At 37.0% G+C, this 20,865-nt stretch overlaps 1 protein-coding gene across 5 annotated transcripts in view; it reads right to left on the bottom strand.

Moving 5' to 3' along the window:
• Positions 1-20,865, bottom strand: part of dlg5a (discs, large homolog 5a (Drosophila)) — a 159,136-nt gene that overhangs the window by 76,515 nt on the left and 61,756 nt on the right. For all 5 annotated transcript variants that reach the window (XM_069885456.1, XM_069885460.1, XM_069885457.1 and 2 more), the window contains exon 7: positions 5,250-5,521. In XM_069885456.1, coding sequence (XP_069741557.1) covers positions 5,250-5,521 — 272 coding nt within the window. The remainder of the gene's footprint in view (positions 1-5,249; positions 5,522-20,865) is intronic.

The following is a 20,865-nucleotide window of genomic DNA, read 5'->3' as shown; positions in this document are numbered from 1 at the left end:
AAGCTTTCAGTTGATGATATGCAAACATTGCACCATGAGTTATTCCATATTTGTACTTCAACTGTTCAAATGTTAATAAATTATTCCCCAAAAAACAATTTTCTATTCTCTTGATTCCTTTTCTCTCCCATTCTCTAAAGGAAAGGTTATCTATTGTAAAAGGGATTAGTGGGTTTTGTGTCAATAACAATTTTGGTATTTGGTAATTCATTTTTTTTCTTTTCTAAGTGGGTCTTCTTCCATATATTAAGTAGATGATGCAATACTGGTGAGCTTTTATATTGCACCAGCTTTTCATCCCCTTGTAAGGTATATGTTTTATAAAGCATTTTATAAAGTATATATTTTATCTAGTTCTATCTTAGTCCAGTCTGGTTTTTCCCTTGTCTGGTAAAAATCTGATAAATAGCTTAATTGTGCTGCTCTATAACAATTTTTAAAGTTTGGTAACTGCAAACCACCTTGGTTGTACCTCTCTGTTAATTTATCTAACGCTATCCTCGGTTTCCCTCCTTTCCACAAGAATTTCCTTATTATTCTCTTTAGTTCATTAAAGAATTTCTCTGTTAAGGGAATTGGTAACGTTTGAAATAAGTATTGTATCCTTGGGAACACGTTCATTTTAATTCAGTTTACCCTCCCTATCAATGTTAGCAGTAATTCTTACCAGTTTTCTAAGTTTTCCTGCAATTTCTTTATTAGTGGCTGATAATTTAGTTTGTACAAATAGTTATTATCTAACCTGATCCCTAGGTATCGGATTCCTTGTGCTTGCCATTTGTGATTCTCTTTAAAATTCTGTTTAATCCACGTTACTCATTGGCATCACTTCACTTTTATTTGCATTGATCTTGTACCCCGATATTTCTCCATACTCCTTATGTAATTCTTTTACTGATACCTCTAGTTCTGTTAAGTATACTATGATGTCATCTGCAAATAAACTGATTTTATACTCCTTCTCCTTTATTATTATCCCTTTTATTTTATTTTCTGTTCTTATCAGTTCTGCCAATGGTTCTATTGCTAAAGCGAACAATGAGGGGGATAATGGACATCCCTATCTAGTTGACCTACTTAATTTAAATTGGTTTGAAACATATCCATTTACTGTTACCTTCGCCAACGTTCCATTATATAATGCTTTAATTCAATTAATACATTTTTCTGGTAGATTGAACCTCTGTAATCCTTAAAATAAAAAATTCCACTTTACTATGTCAAAGGCTTTTTCTGCATCTAGAGCAACAGCCATTGTTGGTTTCTTATTTCCTTGAACCGCATGAATGAGATTAATAAGTTGACAGACATTTTCCGCTGTTCATCTTTTCTTATAAATCCAATTTGATCTAGTTTTATTGTTTGAGGTAACAATCGGCCAATCTGTTTGCGAATAATTTCGCTATTATTTTATAGTCTGAGTTAAGTAGAGATATTAGTCTATATGATGCTGGTGTTAGTGGATCTTTCCCCGTCTTTGGTATTCCTGTAATTGTTGCTGTCTTACATGAATCTGGCAAGTTTTGTGTTTCTTCTATCTGGTTCATTACTTCCAGGAGAGTAGGAATTAATAACTCTTTAAATGTTTTATAGAATTCTATTGGGAATCCATCCTTTCCAGGCATTTTATTGTTCGGCAGCTTTTTCAATATATCCTGTACTTCCTCTATTTTAAATGGTTTTATCAGTTTGTTTTGTTCCTCTTCTTGCAATTACGGCAGTTCAATTTTAGCTAAAAACTCTTCTATTTTATCATCTTTCGTCTAGTTCTCAGTTTGGTATAATTGTTCATAAAATTTCTTAAAGTACTCATTAATTTCTATTGGATTATATGTAATTTGTTTGTCCTTTTTCCTTGATCCCAATACAGTTCTTTTAGCTTGTTCTGTTTTAAGTTGCCAGGATAATATTTTATGTGTTTTTTCTCCTAGCTCGTAATACTTATGCTTTATTTTCATTACCTTCTTCTCCACCTTGTATATTTATAGTGTTTCGTATTTTATCTTTTTGTCTGCCAATTCTCTCCTTTTCGTTATATCATCCCTTTTTACTAGTTCCTTTTCTGTACTTACTATCTCCCTTTCCAACTGCTCTATTTTCCGATTGTAGTCCTTTTTCATCTTAGTTACATAACTTATTATCTGCCCTCTAATGAAGGCTTTCATTGCATCCCATAATATAAATTTGTCTTTCACTGATTCCGTATTTATTTCAAAATATGTTTTAATTTGGCATTCAATAAACTCTCTAAATTCCTGCCTTTTAAGTTGCATGGAGTTTAACCTCCATCTATATGTTCTTGGTGGGATGTCCTCCAGTTCTATTGCTAATAACAGGGGTGAATGATCAGATAGTAGTCTAGCTTTATATTCAGTTTTTCTAACTCTCCCTTGAATATGGGCCGACAACAAAAACATATCAATCCTTGAGTATGTATTATGCCTACTTGAATAATATGAATATTCCTTCTCTCTTGGGTGCTGCCTCCTCCATATATCCCTAAGTTTCATTTCCTGCATTGATTTAACCATAAATTTGCCCATTTTATTCTTATTACTAGTCTTTTGTCCAGTTTTATCCAACATTGGATCCAAATTAAGGTTAAATCCCCTCTTATCAATATATTTCCTTGTTTATCTACAATCTTTAAAAAATATTTTGCATAAACTTTTGATTCTCCTTATTAGGTGCATATATATTGAGCAAATTCCAAAATTCTGAATATATCTGACACTACCTCCCTGCTGGATCTATTATTTCCTCCTCTATTTTGATTGGTACATTTTTATTAATTAATATAGCTATACCTCTTGCTTTTGAATTATATGATGCAGCCGCTTCATGTCCTACCCAGTCTTTCTTTAATTTGTTATGTTCCAATTCAGTTAGATGCATTTCCTGTACAAATGCTATATCTATTTTTTCTTTTTACAGTAAATTTAATAGCCTCTTCCTTTTAATTTGGTTACGTATTCCATTAATGTTTATAGTCATATAGTTCAACGTGGCCATCTCATATCCTGTTGACACCTCATTTCCACTTCCTCACCACCACCATCCCCCTTTTCATCTCTCGCTTTTCCATTTTTAAACTCAATGTATGACAACACATTTAAAACATAAAATACTCCAAAAACACCCACATCCAATATTACCTTAACCCCAAATACCACCCCCCCCCCCGAGTTTCCCCTTATCCCTTGCTGGGCAACCACAACTCCCCTTTCTATTTGGATTGTGATCCTCCTCGCAAGCTTCAACTGATTTCGCAGTGAGTTATTCCCTACCCCCCCAACCCCCCCAAGAAAACTTTTTTTTGCACTTATAACAAAGTTCTCCCTTTTTTTCCACCTTACTTCCTTCCTTCACTTCTCTTTCCCTTCTTTAATTCTTTACATATACATTGTTTTTACATCTTTATATATATTTTATCGCCGTTCTTCATTCTTATTACATATCTTCATCTCTCCTTCTGTCCTGCAGGTGTTCTGCAAATTCTTCCTCAAGATCTGAGAACATCTGTTTTGCTCCCCAGGGATAAATATTTTAAGCACAGCTGGATGTCTTAACATGAATTTATAACCTTTTTTCCATTGGATTGATTTTGCTGTATTAAACTCCTTCCTCTTCTTTAAGATTTCAAAACTTATGTCTGGGTAAAAAAAATATTTTTTGACCCTTGTATTCCAATGGTTTATTGTCTTCGCTGGTTTTATTCCTTGCCCGCTCCAGTATATTTTCTCTTGTCGTATATCTCAAAAATTTGACTAAAATGGATCTTGGTTTTTGACGTGTCTGTGGTTTCGGAGCTTGTGTTCTGTGTGCCCTTTCTATTTCCATTCCTTCCTGCATTTCTGTCGTTCCCAGGATCTTCGGGATCCATTCTTTTATAAATTCCTTCATATCTGTGCCTTCTTCATCTTCCTTTAAGCCCACTATTTTTATGTTGTTTCACCAAGTATAATTTTCCAACATATCAATTTTCTGAGCTAACAACTCTTGCATCTCTTTAATTTTTTTATCACTTTCTTCCAATTTTCCTTTTAAGTCGTTTACTTCCATTTCTGCAGCTGGTTCTCGTTCTTCCACATTTTCTACTCTTTTCCCTATTTCTGTCATGACAAGTTCTAATCTTTGCATTTTATCTTCTGTTCTTTTCATTTTTCTTTTAATTGCACTAAATTCTAATGACAACCATTCTTTTAATGCTTTCATTTGTTCTTTAAAAAAAGCTTTATCTATATTCTGTCCATCTGTTTTACCTTCAATCTCTCTGTGAAGATCTTGGTCTTCTTCTTCCTCTTCTTCTGTGTCTGTACCTGTGTTTGTGTCTTCTTCTTTGTATCTGTGTCTCTTCTGATTTTTCTGATGAGTAGCTTGTCTCACTTTGTCGGGTCTCTTCTTGCTTGGCCTCTTGCTGTTGGTCTTCTCCTTCTGAGCTGCTTATCTGTCGAGCCTTGTGCTGCTGCTCCTCTTGAAATTCACCCCGTCGACTTTCTTTCTCACCTAGTACTTCACTCCCTCTCCTGCCGCTTTCCACATCTTCCAGTTGAGAGCCCTGGTGTTGGGCATCACTCAGCTGATCACACTGTGGTTGCCCACGGGGCTGAGACCCTCTTCCGTCGGTGTTTTCATTTACCTTAGATTGTGCAGTTGTGCACTTCTGTTTGGCTCAGAGAGTCATTTTTGCAGTCCACCGGTCAGTGGGAGGGGGGTCGCGACTTCGCAGGGCCGACACCAACCTCGGAGATCGGGCGCTCTTCTCCACCACTGCTCCCTGTTCCTTCGTGCAGGTAAGGCCTTCTCCTTTCTTTTCCGGTGTCTTTTCTTCTTTTTTTCCCCATTGTTTTTACTTTTTCCTTCTTAGGTGCCATTTTCTTTCTCTTCTCTGCAACTTTATCTTTTATTTTGTATTTATTGAACTTTGTCTTTTCTTAACTTTTTTTCTGGAGAGGGCTGGTTTTACCCTACCGGCCACTACTCCATCACGTGAACCCCCCCCACCCCCCACCAACACACACAGGGTATGGTTGACATCTGGAATGCATTTCCAAAGGAAGTCATGGGGAACAAAACAATCACATTTTAGAAGCGGACATTTCAGTAGCCATGATACAGACCCAATGCACACAAATGGAATAAGTAGAGATGAGTCAACAGGATTGACTCAAAAAAAAGTTTCAGTGAAACTTCATGACAATTTATTTTGCATTCTAGATTCTCAACTGTGCGCCAGGGTAATCGTTCACCTTTTTAGTGTTGATAAATATTGCTGTTGAATAGATGTTTTCTCCACAACTGCAGCATCTGTTTGCTTCATGAGCATCTCATTCTGCTTCTGAAAACGCCGATTCTCCTCTTCTACCCGCTCCAAACGGCTGAGGTCAGTGTTATGGTTGGCAACCTTCTCATTGTGCCGTTTTCTCAGTGCATCATAATCTTTCTTTAAGCCTTCTAATTTATCCATGGCAGTGTCATATAGTTTATTTAAAATCTCAGATGAGCCATTTTCCCTCATAACCTGCAAAAAATAAATAAAAGAAAATTAAATCCATTGACTGGTCCAAATCATGAGAATAAAAGCTTGAATTAATTTAAGTGGTGAATATTTATTACAGTCCAAAATGGCTTTACAGCACTTTGCAATTTGTATTCTACTCCCGCTTTGCTGCATTTCAACAAGTTTCCATATTTTGTAAATATATAAAAAAAGCAGAATACATTCTTTTTAACGATACTGTTGAAATCTAACCCAATGTCCACACGTTAACTTTTAATTTAAAATATTCCTTCTGGCCACAGTAAACGACTGAAAAAACTGCAACTCTGATCTATAGCGATTGGGAAGGTCCTAAACATTGGTTAATCAGTTGTCCGATCTCAACCAAAGCAGAAGTAGAGACCGGCTGTGATGAAGTAAAACTCAAGAGGTAATTGCTATTAGTGGCAGCAGTGAACTAGGAACCTGCTGGCATCCCCTCATGAAATTCTGGGCATTATCTACTTTACATCATTGAACAGCAGAGTATTGCCAAATTGGAAATAAAATTTGAAGATTGATCCATTACTGCTTTTGATTGATTCCCTTGTCTTTCATTTCCCAATAAGTAAAAATAAAGACTATCACAGTTAATGACTGAGAAGCCATAATCCCTTGAAGACAGACAAATTCAAAGAATCACAACCCTCATATCAATTATAAATGGCCAGCTCTTTACCCCAAGATTCTTCAATCGGGTGAAACAGCCACCCAGAATCCAGCCTGGTAATTCCTCTCCAGGTTCTTTGGTTTAAATTATCTCTCTTTGTTATACTCCAGATAATAGAGGGAAATCCGACTGACTTTATTCTTGTATGCTAACTTCTCTCAAACAGGTAACCATTCATTCAATAGCTTCAAAACAATCCCTATCTTCTCTTTGATACAGAATTAATCCTGTTCATTGAATGTATTTCACAGCTGAAAAGCACTGAAATATAAAAACAAAATACAGCTGTGTTCTCTGCAATTGATGTTACAATAATATGGCTTTAAATTACCTGATAATGGGATATCTGCCATCCCCAAGACAATTTCCTCCACCGTTTGAGAAATAACCCACATCCTGCACCTTTATTTTAAATGAACACCTCTGAAAGGGCCTTTCATGTAGTTTTAGCTCTTAGCATTGATGGCCTCACCAAGAACTGGAGTCACAAAAATAACTGAACCATCACTTTCAAACCTTCTATAGAACTTCTATCGAAAGTGTCCTGCATCACAGCATGGCACAGTTGCTGCAGAGAAATGGATCAGAGGTCAATCCACTGGATCATAAGGAGTGGCAGAGAGGATCACGGGGGTCTCCCTCCCCCCCCCATTGATGTGATTTATTGCGATTGTTGTCTAAAGAGGTGCACAAAATTATTGAGGACCTCTTCCACCCTGCATCTTTCAGCTGCACTCATTGGGTAAGACATATAGCAATATCAGAGCCAGCCCACCATCAGGCTAAGGAACAGCTTCTTCCCACAAGCAGCGAGAATGCCAAACGACCAAAGAACTGCTAACATTGACCATCTGAGACTCTCATATTTACTGAACAATATTTATTTATTTGTATAGATAAAATACTTGCCCTGCATGTGTATTTTGCCCGTATATGTTTTGTGATTGATTGTATACTTGCAGATTTTGCACCAAGGACTGGAGAACGCTGTTTTGTTGGGGCTGCACTTGTGCAACTGGATGATAATAACTTCACTTGAAGCCAAAAGGAAACTTTTGTGCAGTAATCATGGTTAGTTACTTATATTGAATGCCAGAAGCTGCTCAATCCGCTGAGTTGCCCAATACATTTTATTTTTTCTGCCTCAGATTCCAGTATGTGCCATCTCTCGTGTGTCCAATGTGGCCACTGTTTTAATTCATATTTGTTGATGGCATTGTCACTGATTGCATAAACCCCAGAACCAGATGACCTGAAAGCAAATGGGATTACTGTACATGGGTTATAAGAGTCAGCATGGACACAGTGGGCTGAAGGGCCCATTTCTGTGCTCTACAATGAATGACTCAATTCAAGTCACACAAAAAGCTGGAGTGAAATTCTCTAGAGGTAGTTGGGGTGTTGAGATAACAGCACTAATCTTTCTATTGTTCTCTTCTATTTATAGGATGTCTTACACTTACAAAGTTTTATTCCACCTTCAAAGCAAGCTTTTGCAAATAAGGCTTAGCTTTTTCACACAAAGCCTACTAGCAAAAACCAGCTTCAAGCAGTTACAACATGCTTTTAAGATTCTTCATTTTAAATAAACTTCATTTTATTTATTTACTGCGACCAATGAGGTATCAACCTAGCTAACAAGCTTACAATAGAAACAATAAAAACGTTTGTGCAATGTTTGCTTGAAGTCATTTTAAAAACAATGAGTGAAAGATTTGCATTATTAGGGTGTCTTTCAGAATGTCAGGAACAAAAATGTTTTACCAGCATAAAAATGTTTCTGAAATGCAGACTATTAAGTACAGCAAATCCAGTAACTAATTTTGCACGGAAGAAAACTTAAAAAAAACAGCTTATCTGTTTGAATGATATTGATTCCACAGAAAGGTTTGAGGGCAAATTATTCAGCTTCATAACTGCAATTGCCACTGAATCTAAGTTATCCTTGAGCTGATAGCATGTCTCTGGATTAAAATACATTGCATTAAAGAACAAAATCAATTTGCAGAGAAATGACATCTGACTCCAAAAATCACTGAACAACCTGCACTTTGCTCAATTGACATTAGATGGTGCTACATTCAAATCAGTGGCATAACCACTTCCAAGCACTGTATTGGAAACAAAAAAGCAGGAGACATCAGAAAGCAAGTTAATAGAAGAGCCTATATATCATCGCTACCAAGTCAAGCTTAACACTTCTTTTAACATCATTTTTAAAAATATTTTATTTTATATTTTTTTCCATAAATATACATAGAAAAACTCTCCAATATTAAATATATATAAACCATTTTTTCTTAACAAAAAAACCAAAACAACCCCTTCCCCCACCCCTCCCTTCCACAGTATAAATCCGCACACCATCAGGGCTTATCTTGATCATCAAGAATTCTATATGGGGAAGTCACCTGCATTCATACTTTAGCAGCATTATTATCCTTTTTATTATTATATCTAAAATTACAATTGGGTCCCTATAGAATTCAAATATGGCTGACATATCTTAATAAATATGTCATATATATTCTGCAAGTTGTATGTAATTTTTTTCCATAGGTGTACAACTACTCATCTCAGCAGTCCATCGTGCTATATGTAGAGGGGAGTCAGATTTCCAAGTAATTGCAATGTATTTTTTAGCCACTGCTAAGGCTATTTAAACAAATGAAATTTGGAATTTTGTCAGTTTATTACTTATTTCAATAAAATTGACCAAAAGATAAAGCTCTGGATTGCCTGTGAAGGTCACCCCTGTAATTCTTAATTTATTTCAGTTTTATCCTGCCAGAGAGGACTTACACTTTTCTTGCACTTTTATTTTATTCTTGAAAATACTTTGTTGGTATTGGAATGGGTAATGACTGAAATAAATATCGAAGCCTCGGAAAAAATATTCATCTTTCTACAATTTACCCTTCCTATTAAAGCTATTCCATTTCTTGATTTTTTTCTAAGAGGAGTGAAATTAAATTTATATAAATTCTGTAAGTTATTATCTGTCATTATTCCTAAATATTTGATTCCATCTATCTTCCATTTACATCTACTACCTTTTCGATATCTTCCATAATAAAAAAAATTTCAATAGCATTATCTCACTCTTGTCCATATTTATTTTATACCTGATAATGTTCCATATTTTACTAATGTTGTTCGTAATTTTATCAAGGATTCAGACATAAATAATAGCACATCATCAGCAAATAAACTAATTTTATGCTCTTCCTGTCTAACTTTGAGCCCCTTAATGTCTGGATCTCTCCTTACTATCTATGCCTGTGATTCAATAGCTAGGATAAAAAGTGCTGGAGACAGAGGATACCCCTGTCTATTTGACCAACTCAAGAGGAAAACTGCTGATATCTGACTTTTGGTTATAATTTTGGCTTGTGGTTTATGATGAAGAGTTCTCATCCAGTTTAGAAATTTTATGCCAATACCAAATGTTTCCAATATTTTAAGACCATTCTAATCGATCAAATACTTTTTCTGCATCTCTTAATTGTTCTGTTTTATATGATTTAGTATAATATTGTCTAAAAGCATTATTTATTTTTTGATTGTGTTATATCAGTCTCTGCTTTTATTGCATTTATCATTCCAAAGACCTCTGATGGTTATGCTTGGATACAACTTTGATTTTCCCATATGTATGATGTTAAGAAGTCTACTTAGACTATTTGAAGAATGTCTTCCTTTGACAAATCCTATTTGATCAGTATGTATCAATTTTGGTAAATATTGTCCAAATCTATTAGCTAATGCCTTTGCCAATATTTTATAATCTGCATTTAGGAGTAATATGGGTCATGAAGTTTTTAATGGGCCGCTACCTTTCTTCAGTATAACTGTAATTATCGCAGTTGAAAAAGATTCTGGGAGGGTCTGGGTTTCCACCACCATCATAAGAGATATCAATAAGCCTTTATATTATTTGTAGAACTTAGGAGGAAACCCATCCTCCCCCAGAGATTCGATAGCTTGTAAAGTACCCAAGGCTTTCTCAATTTCTTCTCTTGTGAAGGAGCTGTCTAAATCAATTTGTTCTCTAACTTCCAATTTTGGAAGTTCAACATTAGTTAAAAATTTGTCAATTTCATGTTCATCTCTTAATTGTTCTGTTTTATATGATTTAGTATAATATTGTCTAAAAGCATTATTTATTTTTTGATTGTGTTATATCAGTCTCTGCTTTTATTGCATTTATCATTCCAAAGACCTCTGATGGTTATGCTTGGATACAACTTTGATTTTCCCATATGTATGATGTTAAGAAGTCTACTTAGACTATTTGAAGAATGTCTTCCTTTGACAAATCCTACTTGATCAGTATGTATCAATTTTGGTAAATATTGTCCAAATCTATTAGCTAATGCCTTTGCCAATATTTTATAATCTGCATTTAGGAGTAATATGGGTCATGAAGTTTTTAATGGGCCGCTACCTTTCTTCAGTATAACTGTAATTATCGCAGTTGAAAAAGATTCTGGGAGGGTCTGGGTTTCCACCACCATCATAAGAGATATCAATAAGCCTTTATATTATTTGTAGAACTTAGGAGGAAACCCATCCTCCCCCAGAGATTCGATAGCTTGTAAAGTACCCAAGGCTTTCTCAATTTCTTCTCTTGTGAAGGAGCTGTCTAAATCAATTTGTTCTCTAACTTCCAATTTTGGAAGTTCAACATTAGTTAAAAATTTGTCAATTTCATGTTCATCTCTTAATTGTTCTGTTTTATATGATTTAGTATAATATTGTCTAAAAGCATTATTTATTTTTTGATTGTGTTATATCAGTCTCTGCTTTTATTGCATTTATCATTCCAAAGACTCCTCTGCCTAGAACTGTTAGGATATGACTTTGTGCACCCTTTCCCCAAATTCATAATTTTTTTTTCAATTCTATGTTTGTAATGTGTTCTATTTCAATTTTTTATTCTCTACCAATCTATATTTTTCTTGTGATCCTGTTCTCTGGCATTCTTTTTCTAATTTTGTGATCTATTGCTCAAGGCCATCTAGTTCTGTAACATGCTCTCTCAAGATTTTTTAGTAAAGGAAATAATTTGTACTCTTAGATAAGCTTTAAGCGTATCCCATGTTAAAAAGTTATTGTCAGTAGACAAAAGATTGGTTTCACAAAATAGTCCTGTCTCTTAATAAACTCACAAAAGTCCTTCCTTCTCAACAGTGTGGCATTGAGATGTTCTTGTTTTTCCATTATTGCAAGAGTTAAAGTTAATGGTGAATGATCAGAGAAGTCTTGCCAAATATTCCGCTTTTACCAATTCTACTTTTTAACTGGGCAGGCAATAAGAACAAATCAATTCTTCTAAATGAATCATGTACCCTTGAGTAGAATAAGTAGTCTCTTTCTATGGGGATAAGCTGCCAACATATATCAATCAAATTTAAATCCTTCATAAAACAGGTAGTGCTATTTTTTGCAGCTTTTGCCCTTGTCACTGTTCTAGCTGATTTATCCAGTACTGGATCAAGACAGAAATTAAAGTCTCCTCCAATCAATATATTTTGTCTTTCCTCTGATTTAAAAAAAAATATCTTCCATTAAGGCTTCATCATCATAATTTTCTGCGTAGATATTCATAAACATCCATGACTATGTAAATTTTACATTATGATATGACAAATCTTCCAGCTTGGTCAGTCTCTTTGATTATTATTGGTATATTTTTATTAATTAAAATCACTACTCATCTTGCTTTTGAGCCAAATGAAGATGATATTACTTGTTCCACCCATCCTCTTTTTAATTTAACTTGTTCCAATTTGTTAAGATGCATTTCTTGTAGAAAGGCTAAATCTACCTTTAATTTTTTTTTTAGGTGTGCCAAGACCCACCCCTTCTTCACCTTCCTGTTTACCCCATTAACATTACGACTAATAAATTTTAACGTTCTACAAATATTGATTTTTCAAACAAATATTGTTTAACACTAAAACCTTTTCAGTTTAAGTAATACAGTGATCCTTCACCCTTAAAAAATATACAATGTCCTTGCTCTGATGGTGATGTAAACAGGCAATCCCACAAAAAAAGCCCAGGGAATCTCTTCAGGAAGAAGAACCCCTCCCATCATTTACAGACACTCCTCTCCATTTTTAATCATAAGTGAAGTTCTTGCATTAGTTGCAATGGAGCTTTTTAAAGATGTGACTGTATTGACCAGATGTCCAATCACTGGGTACACCTCACATCCAAACTACTTTCACCACCAAAGCTTAATAAAACCATGAAAAAGATCATTTGTGTTTCTTATTTTTGCTTGAGGAATATTTGAGGTAGTTTTGGTCTTTTTCTGGTCACATGTCACAAATGAAAGAAAATAAATGATGAGCCACTGTTTTATAAATCTCAACAAGTGCAAACCTTGTCATAAATTTTGCTTGGAATTAATATGCACTACATCTGGTTGAATGTTACACATAATTATCTTGTGTAGACAGCTACAATAAAGTCCCATCATTATTAGGGTTACTGAATAATATTAGAATTTTTTTATTTTTCTGAAAATACATAGCTCACTCTGGCCCTTGGCATCTGTCTCCTAACTTTGAAAGTCTCTTGTAAAGACTGCCACGTACCAAGGATACTTGAAAAACTTGCTCTTTATACTTCATTTCAACATTAATTGAAGAGTACATTCATAGCCTGAATGCCCAAAAAGGTTAGAGCCTCCCAACAGCAATCAAAACATACTATTTTATTTTTTCTGAATTCCAGAATAATCGCAAGAGAGACACATGAATGGAACACATTCAAGTTCTTAAGGCTTCTACATGCCATAGTTTTCAAGAAGGGTTTAATGCTGGAAATGGTGCTCTTAGGGTTAGATGCATCTAAAAAACGAACCAATTTGAAAACACCGAAAAGCTGGAAGAACTCAGCAGGTCTCGCTGTGTCTGGATTCAGTGACCCTTGTGGAGTTCCTCCAGCGTTTGTGTTTTTACTACAATCATAGCATCTGCAGACTTATATTTCACTTAACTAATTTGAAAACCACTGACACTTTGTATTTTTATAACATTCACTGCCAGAAATGTGCGAACCAGCTTTGCTCCATTAAGTGGCATTCAGAACCATCAGTCACCATCGCTGTGACTGTACACATGGCTTCAATGGATTGACTACATTAGTACATTTTTTTAAAACTTGTGCAAAAATACTTTGAATCCATTTTGAATTTTCATAAAAGATGGTTGATTCATTTTTTAGCAAACAGCATTTACTTGAATTTTACAAATGACCTACTGTTAAATATTAAAAGCACGTAAGATCAATTTACACCAAGCGCCAAAAGAACAAAAAAGGCAAAAAGCTAGCAGATAAACCATACATTTGGCAGTCTGTTAGGACAATTCTACTGCGATCACAGCGTTGTAAATTATAGGCACAATGTCAGTCTCTAAGAGTTGAAAAGTAAATTGTTTACACTTAAAACAGGAAATCTGGCTGATAAGGCAATGTGCATTTTGTGACTGCCTGCAAGTTGGCTTCCAAATGTTTCTTTACATTAACGTCATTCATGAATTACAAAAGTTGAACAGGTTTTAAATATATCTGATCATAAAGAAGGGTTCAGTTAAAAGAAATCGTGAACACTTCTTATGAGATTAAATCTATTTGTAAGTTATCGAATTTGTAACTGGAATTTACACTTGCTCATCTTAAAGGGAACTGAAAGAAGGAAAACAACTCTTTCAGATTTTAAATGATGACATTTGGGCACAGTGGCCTTAGGAGTACCTCTAATATGCTTGGGAGTCACTGTAATAAAAAGAAGATATGGCAGAAATGACAGGGGATGATTTGTCCCTTTCAATGATAATGTGATACCTGAATTTGGATGAAAACAATCTACTGGCAGTCAAGGAAACTTTTTGGTTTTAAAAATGAAAATGCTGGAACTATCTAGCAAGTCAAGGCAGCATCTGTGGAGAGAAAATCTAAGTTAACATTAGAGATTGACCTCATCAGAACTGGGCAGCTCTGACACAAATTAGAAAGGCTGCTTATCAGCAATTGTTGAATTAACAAGTCCAGTGGGCTGTAAGATCTTCTTCTTCAAACAGTGTTAAGGTAGAATGTTTTGGTAGAAAGCCTTCCAGAACAGGGTGACGAATGGCCATTTGTAACAAACAAAACATGATGCTACAGAAAATTAATCGCAAGTTTAAAAAGTACCAAATTTAAATGATTCTAAGAAAAAAGTCAAAATGTGATAAAACGGTGCAAAAAAAATGCTCTGCATGGTTTTGGAACAGCAAGCAACATTATCAAAATAACCCATTGAAACTAATCAATGATAGTCCATTATGCATGGTTCACAATACGTTCACACTTGTCAAAGGCAAGTTTAGCTTCAAGCATTACAAAAATTTGCCACAATTCAAATTACAAAATGAGCATTAAAAATGCAAGTTGTCTTCTAACTTTAGAAACTTTCCAAATAGCAAAAAAAAAGCATCAAGGACAAAACTTTGCTTGTGCAGTTCACAGTGACCTTTGACTCGCTTGACGTTAAGTGGTTTACTCTGTGCAAACGTTGATTTTTGTTCTTCATGTTTAGTTTTAACTTGGGATTCAAGAACTGTTTTCCTACAGTCAGCTCCACTCACATTTGTGCTTATTTAAATGCACAGGGGTTGGTTTTACATACTAAACTCTTTTCTTGCATCAAATGAAGCGTGGACTGAACATTTCCAAGAACCTTTGCATTGCTGCTTCAGTTCTTTCTTTGCAAACCATGAACTTTTCTATAAAATCTCCCCCTTGGAGATGTGTCAGCTAAATGTTTATATATAGTTCCAAAATGTTCACTTCATTCAACTTGCAACGGCTTGCTGTTTCTAATCTGAACTTAAAAAGCATTCATCAAACAAGCAGCATTGTCCGACATGAATGGAAGCTGTGAACCTGAATAAGCTGGCTTTATTCAATCATTCCTTTGCCCTTTAAGTATCTCAAGCCGAAAGGGAGAAGTCATCTATTACAATGCCTCAGGAAAACAAACAAAGCTGATGAATCACATCAGGGATGAAAACACCAACAATCACTAGCGGTTAATCTTACTAACAGCAGTTTTACCCCTTTTACTTTTTCACTTTAGGGCAAAAATGGATGGAAAATAGATTTCAATCACTCAACTGTTTTCAAAGATCATTCCAACAAAAGTAAAGCACAGAAGAAAGAGAATTTTTTCATACTTGAAGCATCCCAAGAACATCTTTATCAGAATGTGCACTTCCCAAAAATATATATTCTTAGAGTGTGCTTATATTTGAGGAAGTGCACCTTTTGAGGTAAAACATGAAAGACTGCATTCACCGTGGTTGACGTAAAAATGCAAATGCTGGAGAAACTCAGCTGGTCAAATAGTGTCCTTTAAATACCAAAAATAAAGACACATAACTGACTTTTTGGGCTTGAGCAAAAAATACCCTTGCCTGTAAGAACTTGATTTTAAATGGGGCGGGGGGGGGGGGGGGGGGAGGAGAGTCATATTGCTCAGAATTAACAAAGCCTTTCACCTTCATATATATGTCTGGTTTCTTTTAATGTGGGCTAGCATAGCACACCACTTAACAGGACTTTAGAGAGTGAGGTCTCGAATCAGTAGCAAGAAAATCATGATTAATAGAGATCACAGACATATTAAAGGGTCGATAAAACTCGCACATAGATGGCCAACTGTGCTGACACTACTCGGGATGTATGCACCCAAGCAGACACACACAGGCTCAGGTACAGGTATCTAGGCTCATTGGCCCATCCTCGCTCCATTCCACCATCCACCCCTTGACACTTCACCAACTTTGTTGTTCTTTCACTTCATCACTGAATGTCCTCCTGCATCTTCTCAGTCCTCCTTTGGTGGGAACACCTACTTTCCCAACTGGCCACCTGGCACCATTCTGTACAATACTACATTACCAATCCTTGTCTTGTTCTATGAGATGCATGTTGACCACAGACTTTATTCTTTATTCAGCCACATAAAATGCCTAAAATAAATTTAATTTTAGACACTCAGCATGGTAAGAGGCCCTTCCGGCGCATGAGCCCGTACCACCCAAATACCTACAACCCCCGTACACTTTGGAGGGTGGGAGGAAACCAGAGCACCCGGAGGAAACCCATGCAGACAGGGGGAGATGTACAAACTCCTTACATAGTGGCAAATTTGAACCCGGGTCACTGGTGTGTTAACAGCATTGCACTAACTGGGCACTAATTGTACACTAACCATCCCGCCCTCTTTTTTCACTTAGACCGAAAATGCAGACGGTACTGAGTTACACGCATTTCATTTTTATATTACGCAATCAGCCTCAAATTCAGGAGTATGCTCTCACTAAAAAAAAATTGAAAAGGTAAATGTACCTTTTCACAAGTGGAAAGTTAACAAGTGAAGATAACTTTATCCAGATACACTATGATGCCAGTCTTCTATCCTTCATAAAGATCCTTTCACCCTCCTCCCCCCAATGCTCCAACTCTATACCTGCAGAGATTAGAAGCATCATCTCCCTTTGAGATTCTTCCTCCCTCAACTTAATTCTATCAACAGTTTTCGCAGAGAAAAAAAGGAAGAAGACACATTGTTATGGTTAATTATCTCAAATCTCCTAGTAAATTAGCTGAAAAACTACTGTCAGCTTATGATGCACCCGATTCTTGAGGAAGTGAAATAGAACTGGGTAAAGAGAAAATCCACAGAGAAAGTAAGTTTCCCACAGATTAAACTAAATGTTACATTTAAAAGATAAAACAGAATATTGTGTAAAGGTTGAAGATTTTAATACATTTGCACCTTTTGGAAGAATATCACAAAAGAATAACCAAAAATCTAAAAATTTTTAAAGGATTATTACAATTTGGCAATCAGAGCATACAAGAGAATGATTTATAATTAATGCATTATTGATTTTGCTTAGATCTTCCCTTACAGCTTAAAGAGCAAATCTATTCTTTCTTCCATTGTTCATCCTGACACAAAAATCTCCGATGTGTTCAATTATTTAACTCCCTTCACAAAGAACTTGATTCTATTAAAGTTCTGAAGTGGCTCAACTTGGCAGTGTCTGGCAGATATATAACACCACTGAATTTCAAATTTATCAGATTACACAATTATAAAAGTAAAGGCTTTTAAATGGTGCTACATATGTTGATCAAAACATTTCGTTCTTGAAAAATGCACTTGGTTTGAGATTTAACAAAACAGGAAGGAATTAGATGGTTATGCACATGGGTACTCTGTGAACTAGTGTATAGAGTTCCGTTCAATTTGAACACACGGCTATTCCATTCTCATGTACAGCAAGATTAGCAAAGGTATGAATATTACCGATAGGATGCCCTTGTTTTGTAGTCATAAGCCCTTTTACACAGCCTGTTCAAAGTGGGAATATTGTGCCTTTATTGTGCCACTCTGTTCTGTGTCAAAGGTATGAATGTGGAATAGGGGGTGGGGGGTCCATTGTAGTCCCGCCTTTAAGACAGCAGTGGAGATAATCACAGTGCCAAATCGATGACTGTGTAAAAAGGGCGAGTTGGCAGGCCAGGACCAGGACAGGAAAGGATGAGTATGTTATGTGCCACATTAGACGCCAACACTGCTGTGTTACATGTCACGCTTCTTTTACTTCCGGAATTCCGGCATGCTTTGGAAAATGACATACCAGGGGAAAATGATACTGGTGATGTTTGGTTCAGTGTAAAAAAAAGCAAAGTAGGTTTAATGACAGGTCTTCTTTATGGCAGCATTGTGGAATCTCTGTGTAAAAATGGCTATAGTCTTAAAACACAAAAACAGGGCCACAAGCTCAGCTTGTCCTTGCCAAACAATGGGTCCTCCTGCTTTAGTCCTACTTGCCCACATTAAGCCCAAACGCCTCCAATTCCCTGCCATTCATGGACCTGTCCAAATTTTTCTTAAAAGGAAGCAATCCTACCTGTCTTTACTACTTGGTCTGGCAGCTTGTTCCATATGCCCACGACCCTCTGAGTGACTATTCCTTCATATCCTTTCTAAATCCTGTCCTTGTCCTATAGTTACACCCTTTTGTCTAAGATTTCCAAATCTAGGAAACAGATTGCCACCATTCATCTATTTTGCTTGTACTTTTAAGGACCTCAAGAAGATCCATGTCAACCTCCCATATTTTATAGAAAACAGACCGAGAGTTTTCAGTCTCTTATAATAATTCTATTTCCCCAATCCTAGCAGCAACTTCTGTACCCTTTTTATCTTCAAAATATCCTTTTTTTTGTAGCAAGGTGATCAAAAAGGCACACAAAATTCTCTAGTGTGGCCTCACCTCATGTAGAGGGGTATTTTTTCTTTAAATGGCCCAAGTTTTGAGTTCTGTGTGCCCGATGGAGATGTGGGGGGGCTGGTGGTCATGGTGGGGAGCTGGCTGATGGAGGACCTCAGTTTTCTTCAGGCTGATCAGCCAGCTCCCCACCATGACCACCAGCCCCCCCACATCTCCATCGGGCACACTGAACTCAAAACGGTCAACCAGTTTACCTACCTCAGCTGCACCATTTCATCTTATGCAAGGATCGACAAAGAAATAGACAACAGACTCGCCAAGGCAAATAGCACCTTTGGAAGACTACACAAAAGAGTCTGGAAAAACAACCACCTGAAGAAACACACAAAGATCAGCGTGTACAGAGCCGTTGTCATACCCACGCTCCTGTTCAGCTCCAAATCATGGGTCCTCTACCGGCATCACCTACGGCTCCGAGACGCTTCCATCAGCGCTGTCTCCGCTCCATCCTCAACATTCATTGGAATGACTTCATCACCAACATCGAAGTACTCGAGCTGCCAGAGTCCGCAAGCATCAAATCCATGCTGCTGAAGACTCAACTGCGCTGGGTGGGTCACGTCTCCAGAATGGAGGACCATCGCCTTCCCAAGATCGTGTTATATGGCGAGCTCTCCACTGGCCACCGAGACAGAGGTGCACCAAAGAAGAGGTACAAGGACTGCTTAAAGAAATCTCTTGGTGCCTGTCCCATTGACCACCGCCAGTGGGCTGATATCACCTCCAACTGTGCATCTTGGCGCCTCACAGTTCGGCGGGCAGCAACCTCCTTTGAAGAAGACCGCAGAGCCCACCTCACTGACAAAAGACAAAGGAGGAAAAACCCAACACCCAACCCCAACCCACCAATTTTCCCTTGCAACTGCTGCAACCGTGCCTGCCTGTCCCACGTCGGACTTGTCAGTCACCAACGAGCCTGCAGCAGACGTGGACATACCCCTCCATAAATCCACGTCCGCGAAGCTAAGCCAAAGAAAGAAAGAAATGGCCCAAGACAATTTTATTGATCTGAGGTGTCCTGCGGTTTTGGGTGGTGGGGGGGGGGGGTGGGGTGGTGCTGAAATTGCGACACACACACACACACACACTCACACACACAATGCTAGATAGAACCTTGGTAATGCCTGCACCACTTAAAAAGATACTCATCATTTTGGGCTAGAACCATGCAGATGACTTGAAAACTGCTGACAAAATGTTGGGTAACATCAAGAATTCTCCATATTCTCAATGTCGAAAATCTTGAGAATGAAGCTTTGCCACATGATCTTACAAAAGTCACCAGGAGGAAGGGGTTGTTTGGGTATTGTCATTTTTGGAGTTCTCCACTTGCTAGGATAAAGAATGAAAGGAGGAAGGAGAGATGGAATATTCCTGTATTTTACTTCAGCCCAAATGTAGTTTGCTGCTAGAGCAAAGGTGGACAGGAAGTTGAAGTGGCTGGACCCCCATTAGTACAAGCTATTTACCTACAGCAAACAGTGTAAGCAAATTCACACAAACAGCACAATGGTGTACAGATTAAGGAAGTAAAGCTGGTCATATACAGCCAGAGGAACAATATTATTAGTTTTCCTATTATTTGTTCAGATGAGAAATCCACCATTTCCTACTCTTGTGAATATAATAGGAAAACTGCAACACGTGTACTGATCATTCGACTCATTATCCAACAGCTATTGACATCACTAGTAGTATTTGCCCTCTTCACTCTGCAACCATTGGGGAAAAAGGTATAGGAGCCTGGAGACAAGCACTCAGTAGCACAAGGACAGCTTTCCTCCCTCTGCCAAGAGATTCCTGAATGATCAATGAACCATAGATACTGGCTTACTTTAACTTTTTTCTTGCACCACTTATTTTGTACGGTGGTTGCTGCCAAAAAAAACAACAAATTTTGTGACATGCTCGTGTCAATAAATTTTGATTTTGATTTACTCATGCTTCTCATTGGAAAGTCACTGGACTGGTGGAGCTACTCATTAGTTGTGGAATGGTGCTCTTGGTAAAACCTGTTCCTTACCAAGGCAATGGGAGCTCAGAATCTTCTGAACTTCAGTGGTTTGTGGGCATTGTTGCTTGCCATTCCTGTCCCACTGCTTTGTGGCAGTTCAAAGAAACTTATCCTTAATCCTTGACTGTCCCCTATTGTCTGCAAACAGATGAGTGACAAACCCCACCTCTTGTAGCAACACGATGCCCATTGTTTCTATTCACTGTCATAGCATGGAAGAGAGTATGAAAAACCATGAATCATACAATCCAGAAAAAGATACACTCTTTAAATTCAG

This window comes from Narcine bancroftii, chromosome 6, assembly GCF_036971445.1.
Source record: "Narcine bancroftii isolate sNarBan1 chromosome 6, sNarBan1.hap1, whole genome shotgun sequence".
Taxonomy (NCBI): Eukaryota; Metazoa; Chordata; class Chondrichthyes; order Torpediniformes; family Narcinidae; genus Narcine; species Narcine bancroftii.
Note: the sequence above shows the minus strand (reverse complement) of the source record. Positions and strands in the feature narration are given on the sequence as shown.